This window comes from Hylobates moloch, unplaced genomic scaffold (genome assembly GCF_009828535.3).
Source record: "Hylobates moloch isolate HMO894 unplaced genomic scaffold, HMol_V3 SCAFFOLD_18, whole genome shotgun sequence".
Taxonomy (NCBI): domain Eukaryota; kingdom Metazoa; phylum Chordata; class Mammalia; order Primates; family Hylobatidae; genus Hylobates; species Hylobates moloch.
The window spans coordinates 16521440-16539176 of NW_026652293.1; the positions used below are offsets into that span (position 1 = coordinate 16521440).

General features: G+C 36.8%; 1 protein-coding gene across 4 annotated transcripts in view; it reads right to left on the reverse strand.

The window, feature by feature from the left end:
• The window catches only part of CRB1 (crumbs cell polarity complex component 1), a 211901-nt gene that overhangs the window by 148675 nt on the left and 45489 nt on the right, over window positions 1-17737 (reverse strand). For all 4 annotated transcript variants that reach the window (XM_032137031.2, XM_032137029.2, XM_032137032.2 and 1 more), the window contains exon 2: window positions 2109-2690. In XM_032137031.2, the coding sequence (XP_031992922.1) occupies window positions 2109-2690 (582 nt within the window). The remainder of the gene's footprint in view (window positions 1-2108; window positions 2691-17737) is intronic.

Consider the following 17737-nt stretch of genomic DNA (forward strand, 5'->3'; position numbering starts at 1 on the left):
TTGGCTCACTGCAAGCTCTGCCTCCTGGGTTCATGAGTAGCTGGGATTATAGGCGCCCGCCACCACGCCCGGCTAATTTTTTGTATTTTTAGTAGAGACAGGATTTCACAGTAGTCTCGATCTCCTGACCTCGTGATCCGCCCGCCTCAGCCTCCCAAAGTGCTGGGATTACAGGCATGAGCCACCACGCCCGGCTGAGGGCTCCTCTTCTTAATCCACTAACTGACATCTAATAGAAACTCAGAAAGTATTGATGAATTAAGGAATAAATATAAAACAATACTCTGTCCTTTAGAAACTAACATTTTAGCAGGGGGGGCAAAAACATAGATATATGTAAAATAGGAAAGAATTATGGGGTATTCTTTAATACAGGTGTCAACTAGTACAAACATAATGAATATAATTACTGCAGCAGTGTGGAACTATTATTCCAGCCAGAAAGGAACCTGGAAACGCTTCTTGTGTTGGGTGATATTTGAACAAGTTCTTAAAAAGTATAGCAGAACTTCAGAGTAGACATTGTGAAGTGGGGAAGGACATTTCAGGGGGAAGGAAATGACTTGTATAAGAAATGAAGAAGATTTATTAGAGGAAATAGAAGGCTTTGGTGGAATGTGTGAGGCCATGGCCACTGTCATGGGCCCAAATCGTGAAGGGCTTTCAGGGAGAGGCTAAAATTACTCTCTGTGTAGTGGGAAGCTCTCAAGGCTCTTCAGAACTGCAGCATAGGTCTATTTTAGAAAAGTTATTTCAAAGACAATGTTCAGAACAACTTCGAGAAGGTAGAAGCTATAAGTAGAATGTCTGGGAGGTTGTGTAGTAGTACACACAAGAGTTGAAATAAACCTAACCAAGGAAAAGAACAGATGAGCTCAATTTGGAACATATCTTAGATGTCAAAACAGCAGATTCTGAAGACTGGATGTATGTAAAGGAGGAGGGAGAGGGGAAACATTTCATTTTAGAGCAACTAGGAATGTGTCTATTTTATAAAATATACAGTTTTAGAATGTTTAAAAGTAAAATGATGTTGGAGGGTTCTGGTGCAAATTTTGAAGAGAAATATTTTCCAAATAGTTACATTGCTTAACGCTTGGAAAAAGAATGACAAAATAAAGAACTAAGTGTGAAAGTGTTGGGAGAAGAAGGCAAGTTTAAAAGCTGAAAACCTCAGGAAGGATTTCAGGAAGGTAGAAAAATGGCAAGTGCTAAGGGAAAACATGGTATTAAAATGTGAGTGGTGTCTTAGAGATATGAGTCAGGAACTGTAAGAAAGTGGTGAGCAGAAGTTAGAACGAATGCATGTGAGAAAGCATAGACCAGGTAAGTTATCCCCTTACAAGTAAATGGAAAAGCCAAAGAGTAAAAGCAAAGCAAGAAATGTGGCCATTGCGAAGAATTGACCTAAAACAGTAACAGTGATTCAAAAGGATAGGGAGGATAAATACTGAGTGTGAAGAGGCTGAATAGCATGTAACTTGGTAATGATGAGTTGTCAACTTGTTACTTTATTATTAAAATAAAATTCTATCAACAGAAACATTGTAAAGAATAGATAGATAAATATGAGGTACAATTGTTTGCTCTAAGGCATAAAACAAGAACAGGCTTTTTTTCTTAATAAAAATCGTGGTTTATCTGATATACCATGCTCCATCAGCTTTGCTATCACTGATCTGTTGATAATACTCAAGTCAGCACTAGAAACCCATCAACTTCCAAACTGCCTTCCCAGAAGGTTGCAGTGCCAGGCTTTGGGGATTAGAAAGCAGGCTTGAACTGGAATGAAAGGAACGTGCACCGATGAGGAAACCTGAACTGCCCTTGAGCTTCTCTTGGACCCCACTCATTCTAGACTGAATCTCAGTTTTAAATCATGTAAAGCTCCATTTAAAACAGCAACAGTGACAGCAGGCAACCACTTAGAATTCAGTGCATTCAGTGGAATTTCAATATTTTAGGGAATTTCTATCTAGTGATTGATTCCTGTCAAGAACTTGGCCATTTTCATAAATGATTGTATGAAAAATAAAATGTCACCTCTGCTTCTGCCACTTAGAGAGAGCTAATTACACCATCTGTGATTCAGATATGATCACACTTACCAGAATAATTGTGGGGACAGATACAAGTATATCTTCCTATTTCATTGAGGCATGTAGCCTCGTTCTTGCAGGGATCTGAAGCACATTCATCCACTTCCAAGTCGCAGTGTCTGCCTTGATATCCTGGGACACAGAAGCAGGAATAGCCATCAATTCCATCCTGGCACATGGCCCCATTTTGGCAAGGGCTGGAAGCACACTCATCGTGATCTATCTCACAGAATCTTCCAGCATATCCAGCAGGGCAGACGCAGACAGGATAAATAGGGTCCTGATGGCAAATACCTCCATGTTGGCAGGAGTTCTTGCCACAGGAACCAATGGTAGTTTCACAGATTGTCCCACTGTACCCAGGAGGACATTTGCACAGAAAGCTCCTTTCTCCTGGGGTGTTCACACAAGTGGCACTTCCTTGACAGGGATTGGAGAAGCAAGGGTCTTTCATGTCATCACAGTCTTTGTCAAAATTATTGGCTGTGTCTGAACAAGAACAATCACTGTCTTTTGAAAAATCTTTGCACGTAGAATTGTTTTGGCAAGAATTTGAGAGGCACCTGGTGTTGTTTTTATTGCAAAAGGAATCTACAAGGAAATAAAAAGTAACAAGATTAAATTTATAAATGATTGAGGACAAAGTTAAAAATCTTTCTTTGTGAACTTTGTGCTGCCTCAACCAAACCCATTAATAAAATACATAGTTGGGTGCATCCTAATGAAAAAACTATGTCATCTACATTACTATACCTAGCACATTGTATGTACTTTCAGTGAACAATGCAATAATTTTCATAGTGATAATACCTTCAGAGCAAGACTTAAATGGACACAGAAAAAAGTTATAGGATATTTTAAATTATAATTGAAATTTAGTTCCCAGAGAAAGTCCCATAGAGAATTTTGTTTCCTGATTTAACAGAAGACTTATATACAGGATAGTAAATTTTACCGATGTAGAGTTTAATTGCTATTTTCAGACCAAATTATATAGGCTGAAAAATTGTTTCCTTGCAGTAAAGTTTGCCATCTACTGGCTATTTTAAGAAGTTCTACCACTGTGAGTTTCAGACTTTTGTTTTCCCTCTTTTCCTTTCTTTTCTCTTTTTAAGAGCAGCAGAATTCCTTCAAGGAAAATGTCATGAGGAATCCCAGTGTTCAAAATTGGAAAGTAGATCTGCTCAGGTCGAAGCAGGGGAAGGCCCCTTGCAGCCCAGTCAGACCAGTCTCCTGCATCCCCTAGAGACACCTCGAAGGAGCTGGGGTTTGAGACCAGCAATTTGAAAACCTCTGCACAAGAGAAAAGAAAATATTTTATATAGTTACTATAAGCAATTATTTCTATATTTGCATTAAGTATTTCTAGTGCTAAAATAAAGTTTTTTTGGTCTGCTGAGAAGTAAAAACAAATTTGACTAGTTTTAAGGAAGATGAAGACCCAAATAACAGTAAGTATATTTCTTGTGTGTGTGTGTATGCATCTGTGTGCATGTATTTTCTAATAATTAAATTGACTTGGAAAATAGCCATATTGGTAATTTAGTTTCATTATGAGGCCGAGTATGTTTATTTAGAGCAATGAAACAGTGCAAGGTGCAAGACTTTCAGGGAAGAGCATATTAATTTCTCTATTGTTAGTAGTATTTATTCCTTTGTCCTTGATAGTTCTATTGCACTTTTCTATGAAACAGGTAATTCTCTAATTTAAAATCATCAATCAAGAATCTGAAAGTTGTATTCAGTGGTTTTTATTATCGATCTTTTCATTGACTTTTCTATTTAGCAATCATAGGAGATTTACCAACGAGTCAGGATAATACAGTGGGAAGGGGCAACAGACAGGTACCAGGCCTGCTCTGCTTCTCCCAGCCTCGGTTTCTGTTTTTTTTGTTTTTTTTTTTTTTTTTTTGGTGTGTGAGAATTAAGTCACTAAATTTAAATGCTTTGCAGACACATCGTAAGTGTTTGGTAAATGCTAGCTCTTACCTTTATAAGATGTTGAGAAATAGTTTTGAGTTCTTAATAGAAAATTTACTGAACGAGTACAAAACATAGCAATAAAAATAATTAAAAAGATACAAGTCACTAATAATTTTCACTGAAGGAATTTTATTTTAAGTAAGAGAATGAAAGAAAACAAACAAACAAAAAAACACGTGTACCCTTACATAGAAAGCCTAACAATGGACTAATTCAAGGTGCCAACTATGCCCATCCCATAAATTACCTGGGAATGGTCAGGATAGGACAAAAATAATCATGAAATTGAATTAAAAAGGTTCTGTTCCCCAGCTCCCTTGCTTTTTGCAAGAAAATACTTAACATCTGATTATACATTTTAAAATTATTTATTATTATTATTATTATTATTATTATTGTTTTGAGACAGAGTCTTGCTCTGTCGCCCAGGCTGGAGTACAGTAGCATGATCTCGGCTCACTGCAACCTCCATCTCCCAGGCTCAAGTGATTCTCCTGCCTCAGCCTCCCAAGTAGCTGGGATGACAGAAGCCCACCACCATGCCTGGTTAATTTTTTGTATTTTAGTAGAGATGGTTTCACCATGTTGTCCCCAGGGTGGTCTCGATCTCCTGAGCTCAGGCAACCTGCCCGCCTCAGCCATTCAGGCCTCCAAAAGTGCTAGGATTACAGGCTTGAGCCACAGTCCCCGGCCTCTATAAATTTCGAGTACCATTTAAATTCTTGGCTCAGCAAAATGCTAGCTATGGAATTTGAGTTGTGATAAGGACTTAATTGTTCAGAGCATCTGCTGTATCTTTGTATTGTGCTCCATATCTATTTATTTATAACAAGTGCTCAGTAAATATTTCTTGAGTATTAACTGTCAAAGCCATCTCTCTTACCTTAATAGTTTCTTTATGTAAAACTGTGCATATGTATATGCACACATATATGTATATTTAAATGTATAATTATTGATCCTTGATCTTTTTCAAAATTCTATTTAAATATCCTCTTATCATCGGTATACTCAGCCTTTTCTTAAGATTTACTAACTTAATTCTCTCCCTAGCTCTCTAATTATATCTGTCTCTAGATCTCATTTTAACTGATATTAACATCAAGAATTAAGTGTATACTTTGTCAGCAGAAGGAACGGAAGGAGGCATAGATAGAACTCCTATTATTGCTCATATCTGGGTTAAAGTAGCAATTTTTAATATGCCTCATATTTAGCTAGATAAACACTCCTCAATGTATCCTCACTAGTATATTTAAAGTTATTCGGGAATTTATTCATTGTTTTGGAACACGTATATTTCTGGTGTTTTTTTCCTCAAACTGTTGAGACAGGCAGGGACTTGGGGAAGTCGCTGCTAGGGATAGGAAAAGAATATGTCACCTGTGGTATGGAGTAACGTTTTTTTCAATATGTATGGTTGGCGTTATTTGAAAAAAATTGAGTAATTTTCCAAACATGTAAAGGCACAGTTTTTAAAATTTTAATTCTATAGTTATCTATATTTAACCTAATTTTACCTAATCAGAGTAGAATAGAGGAATTGTGAACATAAAATTTGATATTTCCAAAAAATCGAATGAATGGTGTCTTATATTGTTTCACCTAGAAGACTGACGATTTAATAAATATTTGCTATGTTTTGCTAATGAAATGTAATCAGAATGAAATAGAAGGTATAAACAATGCTACTGGAGATAGAACTGCCAAAATTTCCAGGTCTAAGAATGCCAATTTATAAGAATAAAGTGCTTTGCTGAATTCTCTTTAGCCTGGCTTTCTGCAGCGAATGAAATTTAGTTCCAGGATTGGGGTGGGGAGGGAGGCGGTGCAGGAGGGGCACATCTTTAATCAGGACATAGCCAAAATGGCTTGCACATGGTAAGGCAGTCAATAGAAATTTGTTGAATAATGAATGAGTGAGCAAGGAAACCTGAATTCTCATTTAAGCCTTGCTGTGAAATTCTTACTTTGACCTCTTTTGATAAAATCAAGCAGAACAAATCATTGGTTAAATCACTTACTTTGATGTGCTGTGTGATAGAATCCACATGGAGCAGTTAAAATAAGAAGTAGACGGGCTCCTTTAAGACCATTTTTCCTTTGTATTCCTACTGTATATGTGGTCTTAAATACTAAATTGAGGCCAATTTAATATAGTGAGAAGAGGACATTTTTATGGTAGACAGAGATTTAAATTTTGGTTCTAGTATTTACCATCTCTGTGACTTTAAGAAAAAACATTGCCACTGAGCCTCAGTGTCCTGATGACTAAGGAAAATGATGTGGAGCCATATATATAGTGGATAAGTGCATGAAGTTTGGTGCCTGGGTTTAAATCCTGGCTCTGCCACTTACTAAGTCTATGAGTTTTATCAAGAGAACATCGCTGTGCCTCAGTTTCCATTTTTGTAAAAATGGCACCTATCTCATAGAGTTGTTATAAAGGGTTAAATTAATGAACATAAAATGCCTAACAGGGCTTGGCACAGAGTGAGCATTATCAATCATCCTTGTTCTTATTATTATCAGGAATAAAAGAGATAACATACATAAAGTTCCTTATAAGAATCAAGCATAAAGTAGTTTTTTAAAAAACATTATTTGCTTTTTCTTTCAATGCTGGGTCCAAAGTACATATATCTTGTTACTTGTCTATTGACTAGCAGAGTGCCATGTACATAGTTGGTGCTTAGTAAATGCATATTTAACAAATGAATAAGTTCAAGAAAATGAAACTATATAATATTGCAAAGAGAGTTTTGGGGGTTCTAAGAAATGCAAGCTTAGCACCAGCACACATTCTCTGAGAATCATACCTAATAATCAGGGCAGGTTCCCATCGTCATCAACCACAATTAATACTCATGCAAACTCCTTGAAACACGACTTTCTTACTCCAGGTGAGAAGATTGGTTTTGGCCAAAATTCACTGGCATCACCTGTATTTTAGTATCCCTATTCTACTATTAGCTCCTCTTTAGAAGGTCAGTGGCCTCACTGAGAAAGTTTTCTGTGAACATATTTTAAATCCCCTGTATCTGATAGGCACATTGCTATTTGCTTTTGTATATAATTTCTGATCATCAGCATCATCACAGATGAAATCAGGTCCTGCCGGCTCAAAGGTTTCTTTTTCTCTCAAAGCATCCCCATGAGAATCAAAGCTTCTGGGTCCTCCTTTACACAGCCTACACACCTAAGCACAGGGTCTGGCTTGGATCAGGTCTTGGGCGTTAGGGTTAGGTAGGGTAAGGGACCAAATGCATGTGCCTCAGGCTGCAATCATACACATTTACCTCATAGAATATGCCCTGCCCTTTGTCATCCTTAGAACATGACTAAATGATGCAAGTTGTGAAGGTCATTTTTACTGTCAAACATGAAAAATTTTAATGAGGATCTAATTATATTCCTTTGACATTACATTTATTTAAAGCTAATCAGGCCTGAAATCACTGACCTTATTATAATCTATGTATATTTTAATAATGACAGGCTTTTGAATGACCCCTTTTACTATGAAATAGATATATCTTACTAGTTTCTTTGCCTCTAACAAATTGAAATTCTCACAATAAAGCTAAAAATGTTCTAACAAAGAGGAAAAAGTTTTTTCCCACTCCATAAAGCCATGTTTTGAAGAATTGATCAACAATCAACAGAAATAATTTCAATGTCAATTATACAATGATGGTGCAGGAAAATTTAGCTGCACAACACTTTTGTTCTAAAAGCAGATCCAAAAGTTTTAATATCTCTACTAGAGACTTACCAGTGTGCTAAGTTTTATTATACACAATTAATGTTAAAAAAGTGACATTTGTAAAATAAATGAAAACAGCCCTTCAAACTCTAGTTCATTCCACTGTACATCAAAATAGTATTGGCAATCAATATAAAAATGAAAATAATTAGAATAATCTAATTTTTCAATGTTATTTTTGATACTATAAAAATATCTCCAATTCATTGGTCCCTTTCATAACTCTTGTGTTTCATTTAATCCCTATAGAAAAATTATGGGATTGGAGGTATTATATCCATTTTATAAATATGGAATTGAGTTTCAGGAATGTCAAATAACTTCCCCAAGGTTATGCATCTAATATGTGCTAGGTCAGGATGTCCAGACTTTAAAACATTTATTTGAAAAAAATCCAAATGAAAAGGAAGATAGAGTCATAAAAAGAAACATCTAAAACATTATCTAGATCAGCATTTTCTAAACATTAATGTTCATATGAACTGCTGAGGATCTTGTTAACCTTGCAGAGTCAGGAGGAGTGGAGCCTCAGACTTGGCATTTCTGATAAGATCCTAAGTAATACTGATGCTGTTGGTCCACATACTACACTTCAACAGCAAGCATCTATACCAGTGCTGTCTAATGGAAGTATAATGTGAGCTACGTATGGAATGTTAAGTCTTCCGTAACCATGTTAACAATGAAAAACAAACAGGCAAATTAATTTTAAATATTTAACCAAATATATAAAGCATTATATTTAAATATGTAATTAGTATAAAATTATTATTATTATTATTATTATTATTATTATTTGAGACAGAGTCTCACTCTGTCACCCAGGCTGGAGTGCAGTGGTGCAATCTTGGCTCACTGCAACCTCTGCCTCCTGGGTTCAAGGTATTCTCATGCCTCAGCCTCCTGAGTAGCTGGGATTCCAGGGATGTGCCACCATGCCCAGCTAATTTTTTCTATTTTTAGTAGAGATGGGGCTTGTCTCGAACTCCTGGTTTCAAGTGATCTGTCTGCCTCAGCCCCCCAACGTGCTGGGATTATAGGCGTGAGCCACCGTACCTGGCCAGTGTAAAAATTATTAATGAAATATTTACACTTTTTAACATTAAGCCTTTGAAATCCTCTGTGTATTTTACACTTCTAGCACACTTAATCCTAGTCACATTTCAAGTGCTCAAAAGCCATATGTGATTAATGGCTACTGTATTGGATAGTGCAGCTCTCAACAGTTTTCTCACATTTTTGTACAGAGAACTAAAGTCTAGAAAAATAATGTGTGGTTGTAAGACATTATTCCTCCAGAATTTAAATTATCTTCTTTATGACATTCTTCTCATAGTAGCCATGAATAAAAATATCTCAAAATACTTTCTGAGAGTTTAACTGTGATGTATATTCAAATTGTTAGAAGTCCAGTGCAAGGTGTGCTTTTCCCATTAATCCTCCTCATATTTTTACATACTCTTTGAGCTCCTGGCCTGAGCAGCCACAGAATTTATTATTGTTAGGATACAATTGAACACTTATCTATACGCAACCTGAAGTGTTCTTCAAGCCATATATGAAGACTTGTCCTTACAATTAGCAAACAAATTCTTTAAGTTCAGGAACTATAATATATGCTTTTTGGTATGCCTGTATGTATGAGGTATGTATTTGGTTTTGATAACATTTTGAATATCACCTTCTAATAGTAAAATAAATATATGATGATTGTTTGCTTTGCTGATTCATTGGTTTTATCCCAGGGAAATTTGTTTCACTCACTCTATGGCTCACTATGCTTGAACAAAGACAGAATGATTTGTTTCTGTCAGGTGACTCAAAGTTGTGGACCAAATGTGGGGAAAACCCAGGTTACTGTGGTTACTGGATAACTTGGAAGTCATCATGAATACATTTTTTATTTTCTTTTTATTCAGCTAAAAGCCCCATGGCAATGAGCACAACAACTACAATGCCATTGTGCCTTTGGTCTGGATCAGATTTTTCAAGAGTTTATGAATGGCTCCTTGCCCAGTGTATTCTGGCACATGCTGTTCTGAGCAGGGCCTTGGTGAATACAGACATGCCTCAGCTCATGTGCATAGCCCTATGGCACACATGGAGAATGGGTCTTGATCTCCCAGGGATCCATTTGGCAAACTCTATCCCAGAAGGCTATGGCAAGTGATTATGTAATGAATCCTGAGGCTTCATTGCTGAGCACAAAACACCAGGGAAATGAGAATAGCTTGTACTGTTTGAAATCAGAGAGAAGGAGATGCATGGTTGCTGACATCCTTCTGAGATTTGAAAGAGAATATCTGATATTTTGAATTGGCGGCTTAACTGAATAGAAAAGAATAAAAGTATAAGGATAGCTCTACTGTAGAAACTGCATGAGACATCATACCGTAAATGAAATCATTCTTGCAAATATATGGCCATTTCAAATCAATTAATTTAATTAATAGTTTAATAAGAGTGCTTTACTTGATATGATAATTTAGTTTTTAAAATAAATCCCATATACTATTCAACATTGTATATACCTGTAGTGTACAGCATAGAGTAGATAATCAATAACTCACTATCAAAGTCAACCAAGCAAACTTGATCCCCATCTTCCTCTGTTTAACTACTTAACTAAATTTAAGCCTTCCATCTTTCTTTCTCTTGAAAAATTATTTCCTGCCTACCACCAACTACTCCTGTACCACAGTCCTGTCATAAATTCCCCTTGATCTTTCACTTATAAGGGCTCCTGAAGGATGCTTATGTATGAAATGGAGGTCTTTGCTTTTTTCTATGTCAGTTTTTATACTAAAATTTAATAAATTCAAAACAATTACTAAACTTCCCCATGTAATACCTAGTGAATTATAAGTCAAATAGGGACCAGGTCTATTCTGGAGCACACTGAATAGCCTAATAAAGGATGAGTATTCAGACTTCATTAGTTAGAGTAGGAAAAGCTCCACCTGTCAGGGAGCCCAATAGGTGAAATCATAGTGTATATGAAGTATTAGTAAAGCAAGAGCCCTTGAGTGATCTATGTCAGAGTGAACATACTTTCTTAGGAGGACTATTTACCATTTTCCAATTTTTGGTGAATACTACGTATTTTTAAGACTATTTGAATTTCCTGTGCAGAAATAAAGTAGGGATGCTATCAATTATTTCCTGAAGTGAAGGAGCCTAAGAGCTGATTGGCTAAGGCCAGGTCTTCATAGAATAATTAACCATTTAATCTTTACAAAACAAAAGCAAGATTTTAAGCCTTTCATCAAATAAGCCAACTAATATTCATCCTCCAAGAGAATGCTAATCCTGTGGGATAAAAGGGGTTAAGAGGCCCTTAAAGAATCTGTTTACCTCAGGTCTATTTCTAAAGCACCCTATCATGTTGTTATAGAAACCATTTGCGGCTAAAAATCTCCCATCATGATTATTGCTATAGTAACCACCAAAAGACAAGAAGCCAGTTTTTCATCCATTTGCCATCATCTCCCCCTGCCCAAGATAGTATTGTTTCTAAATCCTCCTATGTTGCTGGAAACACAGGGGAAAAAAGAGTAAACAAATTAAATGGGTGAGAAAAAAAAAGAAAGAGAGAAATGATGACACATTACAAGCAATAAACTGATTCTAAATATTTTGTTTACACTCAGAGAGAAAAGAAATTGTAATTACACAGACAAACTAGTTTTTAAATTGGTGACCAAATCTCTTTATTTCCATTGTTTGAACTCAAAAGTATTAAGAAATTATATTTTCAAATAGGAGAATATTTAAACAAATTCTCCGTTCTTTTTTCTTTTTTTCTTGAGACGGAGTCTTACTCTGTCACCCAGGCTGCAGTGTAGTGTAGTGGCATGATCTTGGCTCATTGCAACCTCTGCCTCCCAGGTTCAGGTGATTCTCCTGCCTCAGCCTCCCAAGTAGCTGGGACTACAGGCACCTGCCACCACGTCTGGCTAATTTTTTTTTGTATTTTTAGTAGAGACAGGGTTTCACTATGTTGGCCAGGCTGGTCTCAAACTCCTGACCTCGTGATTTGCCCACCTCGGCCTCCTGAAGTTATCCTATTTTTAAAGCCATCATTGAGCATTTTAGAGAATTTCCCAATAATATACCTTTGTTTAATATTGTCTCTTTTAGTGTAAATCAAGGTGATTTTCCTGTATTCATTAATTAGAAGATATTATCAGGTCCTATTATAGTCTCACATTTAAAAAGTCAATTTCTGATAACATTTGTCATTTGCTTGTAATGAGAACATTCAAAAACTTCTCTCTGGAACATAATAATACATTGTTGTTAACTCTAGTCATCCTGCTGTTCAACAGAACACCAGAACTTATCCTCCTGTTTAACTGTAACTTTGCACCTATTGGCCAATCTCTCCTATCCCCACTTGTTCCCTGACCTCCCCATCTTCTGGCAACTACTATTCCACTGTCTACTTCCACGAGAACAACTTTTTAGATGCCACATGTGAGTGAGATCACGTGCTATCTGTCTTCCCATGCCTGACTTATTTTACTTAACATAATGTCGTCCAGGTTCATCCATGTTCCTGGAAATGACAGTATTTTATTGTTTTATGACTGAATAGTATTCCCTTGTGATAGTACTTTTTAAATCCATTTATCCATTGATGAACATTTAGGTTGATTCCATATTTTGGTTATTGTGAATGGTACTACAATAAACATAGGAGTGCAGATATCTCTTTGAAGTACCTATTTCATTTCCTTTGGATGTATACACAGTAGTGGGATTGCTGGATCTTACGGTAGTTCTATTTTTATTTTTTGAGGAAACTCCGAACTATTAATATTTTCCAAAATGGCTGTGCTCGTTTATATTCCCACCAGCAGAGTGTAAAATTTCTCTTTTCTCCACATCCTCACCAACACTTGTTATCTTTTGATTTTTTGACAGTAGTCATTCTAATTGGAATGAGGTGAAAATTTCTGTCATCTTGATTTGCCTTTCCCTGATTATTTCTGATGCTGAGCATCTTTTTTTTCATATATCTGTTGGCCATTTGTATGTCTTCTTTTGAGAAATATCTACTCAAGTCTTTTGCTCATTTTTTGATGGGTTTACTTTTGTTGTTGATGTTGAGTTTCTTATATATTTTGGATATTAACCCTTTATTAGAAGTAGAGTTTTCAAATATTTTCTCCCATTCTATAGGTTGCCTCTTTGCTCTATTGATTGTTCCCTTTGCTATGCAGAAGCTTTTTAGTTTGATGTAATCCTATTTGTCTATATTTGTTTTTGTTCCTCAGACTTTTGAGGCTTTATAAAAAAAAAAAAAATCCTCACCTAGGCCAATGTCAAAGAGCTTTTCCCCTATGTTTTCTGTTAGTAGTTTCATTTCAAGTCTTATGTTTAAGTCTTTAATCAATTTTGAGTTGATTTTTGTATATGGTGAGAAATAAGAGTCTAGTTTCATTGTTCTGCATGTGGATATGCAGTTTACCCAGTACCATTTATTGAAAAGGCTGTCCTTTCCCCATTGTCTATACTTGGCACCATTGTCAAAAATTAGTGGGCCGTAGATGCAGGGATTTATTTCTGGGCTCTCTATTCAGTTCATTAGTCTATGTGTCTATTTTTATTCCATTTACCATGCTGTTTTGGTTACTCAAGTCTTTTGGTATATTTTGAAGTCAGGTCATGTGATGTTTCCAATCTTGTTATTTTTGCTCAAGATTGCTTGGGTAATTTGGGGCCTTCTGTGGTTGCACATAAATTTTAGGATTTTTTTTTCTCACTTTGGGAAGATTGTCATTGGTTTTTTGTTTTGGTTTGTTTGTTTTTTGTTTTGATTTGTTTTTTGTTTTTTTGAGGCGGAGTCTTACTCTGTCACCCAGGCTGGAGTGCAAAGGCGTGATCTCGGCTCACTGCAACCTCCACTTCCCGGGTTCAAGTGATTGTTCTTCCTCAGCTCCCCCAGTAGCTGGGATTACAGGCATGTGCCACCACACCAAGCTAATTTTTGTATTTTTGGTAGAGATGGGGTTTCACCATGTTGGTCAGGCTGGTCTTGAACTCCTGACCTCAGGTGATTCACCCGCCTTGGCCTCCCAAAGTGCTGGGATTACAGGCGTGAGCCACCACGCCCCACCTGTCATTGATATTTTGATAGCGATTGCACTGAATCTGTAGGTGCGGAAGTGTACATTGTATGGACATTTTAACAATATTATTTCTTCTGATCCATGAACATGAGATTTATTTGTCTTCTTCAGTTTCTCTCCTCAATGTTTTTTGGTTTTCATTGCAGAGATCTTTCACATTCTTGGTTAAATTTATTACTAGGCATTCTGGTTTTTTTTTTTTTTTTTTTTGGAGCTTTTGTAAGTGAAATTGCTTTTTTGCTTTCTTTTCAGACAATTCACTATTGGTGTATAGAAACATCACTGATTTTTGTATATTGATTTTATATCTTGAAACTGTACTGAACTTGTTTATTAATTTTAATGGTTTTTTGGTGAAGTCATTGGGGGTATTCTCCATATAATATCATGGCATCTGTAAACAGAGATTTGCTTCAATGAATTTTAAAGTTTGAATGTGACATTAAATTTTGGCACTATTTTGTGTAAAAATGGCATGTATAAATAAAACCAAACATAATTACTTTTTTTATTTTCTTGTCTCAGACTTCATCTCTTAATATTCACTTTCTTTGTGTATTAATAACAAGCAAATTTTATAGTTGGAGTTTATGGTGCCTTGGTTCTTATATTACAACTGACACATATAAAAACCTGGGATGGGTGTGGTGGCTCACGCCTGTAATCCCAGCACTTTGGAAGGCTGAGGTGGGCGGATCACGAGGTCAGGAGATAGAGACCATCTTGGCTAACATGGTGAAACCCTGTCTCTACTAAAAATACAAAAAATTAGCTAGGTGCGGTGGCGGGCTCCTGTAGTCCCAGCTATTTAGGAGGCTGAGGCAGGAGAATGGCGTGAACCCAGGAGGCGGAGCTTGCAGTGAACCGAGATCACACAACTGCAGTCTGGCCTGGGTGAAAGAGCGAGACTCCATCTCAAAAAAAAAAAAAAAGTCTGACTTTGAAATAGTTTAAAATCAGAGTTTTGATCTGTCTAATGTTGACAGTGGGGTGTTAAAGTCTCCCATTATTATTGTGTGGGAGTCTAAGTCTCTTTGTAGGTCAATGAGGACTTGCTTTATGAATCTGGGTGCTCCTGTATTGAGTGGATATATATTTAGGATAGTTAACTCTTCTTGTTGAACTGATCCCTTTACCATTATGTAATGGCCTTCTTTGTCTCTTTTGATCTTCGTTGGTTTAAAGTCTGTTTTATCGGAGACTAGGATTGCAATCCCTGCCTTTTTTTGTTTTCCATTTGCTTGGTAGATCTTCCTCCATCCCTTTATTTTGAGCCTATGTGTGTCTCTGCACATGAGATGGATTTCCTGAATACAGCACACTGATGGGTCTTGACTCTTTATCCAATTTGCCAGTCTGTGTCTTTTAATTGGAGCATTTAGTCCATTTACATTTAATGTTAATATTGTTATGTGTGAATTTGGTCCTGTCATTATGATGTTAGCTGGTTATTTTGCTCGTTAGTTGATGCAGTTTCTTCCTAGCCTTGATGGTCTTTACATTTTGGCATGTTTTTGCAGTGGCTGGTACCAGTTGTTCCTTTCCATGTTTAGTGCTTCCTTCAGGAGCTCTTTTAGGGTAGGCCTGGTGGTAACAAAATCTCTCAGCATTTGCTTGTCTGTAAAGGATTTTATTTCTCTTTCACTTATGAAGCTTAGTTTGGCTGGATATGAAATTCTGGGTTGAAAATTCTTTTCTTTAAGAATGTTGAATATTGGCCCCCACTCTCTTCTGGCTTGTAGAGTTTCTGCCGAGAGATCCGCTGTTAGTCTGATGGGCTTCCCTTTGTGGGTAAGCCGACCTTTCTCTCTGGCTGCCCTTAACATTTTTTCCTTCATTTCAACTTTGGTGAATCTGACAATTATGTGGCTTGGAGTTGCTCTTCTCGAGGAGCATCTTTGTGGTGTTCTCTGTATTTCGTGAATCTGAATGTTGGCCTGCCTTGCTAGACTGGGGAAGTTCTCCTGGATAATATCATGAAGTACGTTTTCCAACTTGGTTCCATTCTCCCTGTCACTTTCAGGTACACCAATCAGACGTAGATAACAAGGATACCCAGGAATTGAACTCAGCTCTGCACCAAGCAGACCTAATAGACATCTACAGAACTCTCCACCCCAAATTGACAGAATACACATTTTTTTCAGCATCACACCACACCTATTCCAAAATTGACCACATAGTTGGAAGTAAAGCTCTCCTCAGCAAATGTAAAAGAACAGAAATTATAACAAACTGTCTCTCAGACCACAGTGCAATCAAACTAGAACTCAGGACTAAGAAACTCACTCAAAACTGCTCAACTACATGGAAACTGAACAACCTGCTCCTGAATGACTACTGGGTACATAACAAAATGAAGGCAGAAATAAAGATGTTCTTTGAAACCAATGAGAACAAAGACACAACATACCAGAATCTCTGGGACACATTCAAAGCAGTGTGTAGAGGGAAACTTATAGCACTAAATGCCCACAAGAGAAAGCAGGAAAGATCCAAAATTGACACCCTAACATCACAATTAAAAGAACTAGAAAAGCAAGAGCAAACACATGCAAAAGCTAGCAGAAGGCTAGAAATAACTAAAATCAGAGCAGAATTGAAGGAACTAGAGACACAAAAAAACCCTTCAAAAAATTAATGAATCCAGGAGCTGGTTTTTTGAAAACATCAACAAAATTGATAGACCTCTAGCAAGACTAATAAAGAAGAAAAGAGAGAAGAATCAAAGAGATGCAATAAAAAATGATAAAGGGGATATCACCACTGATCCCACAGAAATACAAACTACCATCAGAGAATACTACAAATGCTTCTACGCAAATAAACTAGAAAATCTAGAAGAAATGGATAAATTCCTCGACGCATACACCCTCCCAAGACTAAACCAGGAGGAAGTTGAATCTCTGAATAGACCAATAACAGGCTCTGAAATTGTGGCAATAACCAATAGCTTACCAACCAAAAAAAGTCCAGGACCAGATGGATTCACAGCTGAATTCTACCAGAGGCACCAGGAAGAGCTGGTACCATTCCTTCTGAAACTATTCCAATCAATAGAAAAAGAGGGAATCCTCCCTAACTCATTTTATGAGGCCAGCATCATCCTGATATCAAAGCCTGGCAAAGACACAACAAAAAAAGAGAATTTTAGACCAATATCCTTGATGAACATTGATGCAAAAATCCTCAATAAAATACTGGCAAACCGAATCCAGCAGCACATCAAAGAGCTTATCCACCATGATCATGTGGGCTTCATCCCTGGGATGCAAGGCTGGTTCAACATACACAAATCAATAAATATATTCCAGCATATAAACAGAACCAAAGATAAAAACCACGATTATCTCAATAGATGCAGAAAAGGCCTTTGACAAAATTCAACAACTCTTCATACTAAAAACTCTCAATAAATTAGGTATAGATGGGACGTATCTCAAAATAATAAGAGCTATCTATGACAAACCCACAGCCAATATCATACTGAATGGGCAAAAACTGGAAGCATTACCTTTGAAAACTGGCACAAGACAGGGATGCCCTTTCTCACCACTCCTATTCAACATAGTGTTGGAAGTTCTGGCCAGGGCAATTAGGCAGGAGAAGGAAATGAAGGGTATTCAATTAGGAAAAGAGGAAGTCAAATTGTCCCTGTTTGCAGATGACATGATTGTATATCTAGAAAACCCCATCGTCTCAGCCCAAAATCTCCTTAAGCTGATAAGAAACTTCAGCAAAGTCTCAGGATACAA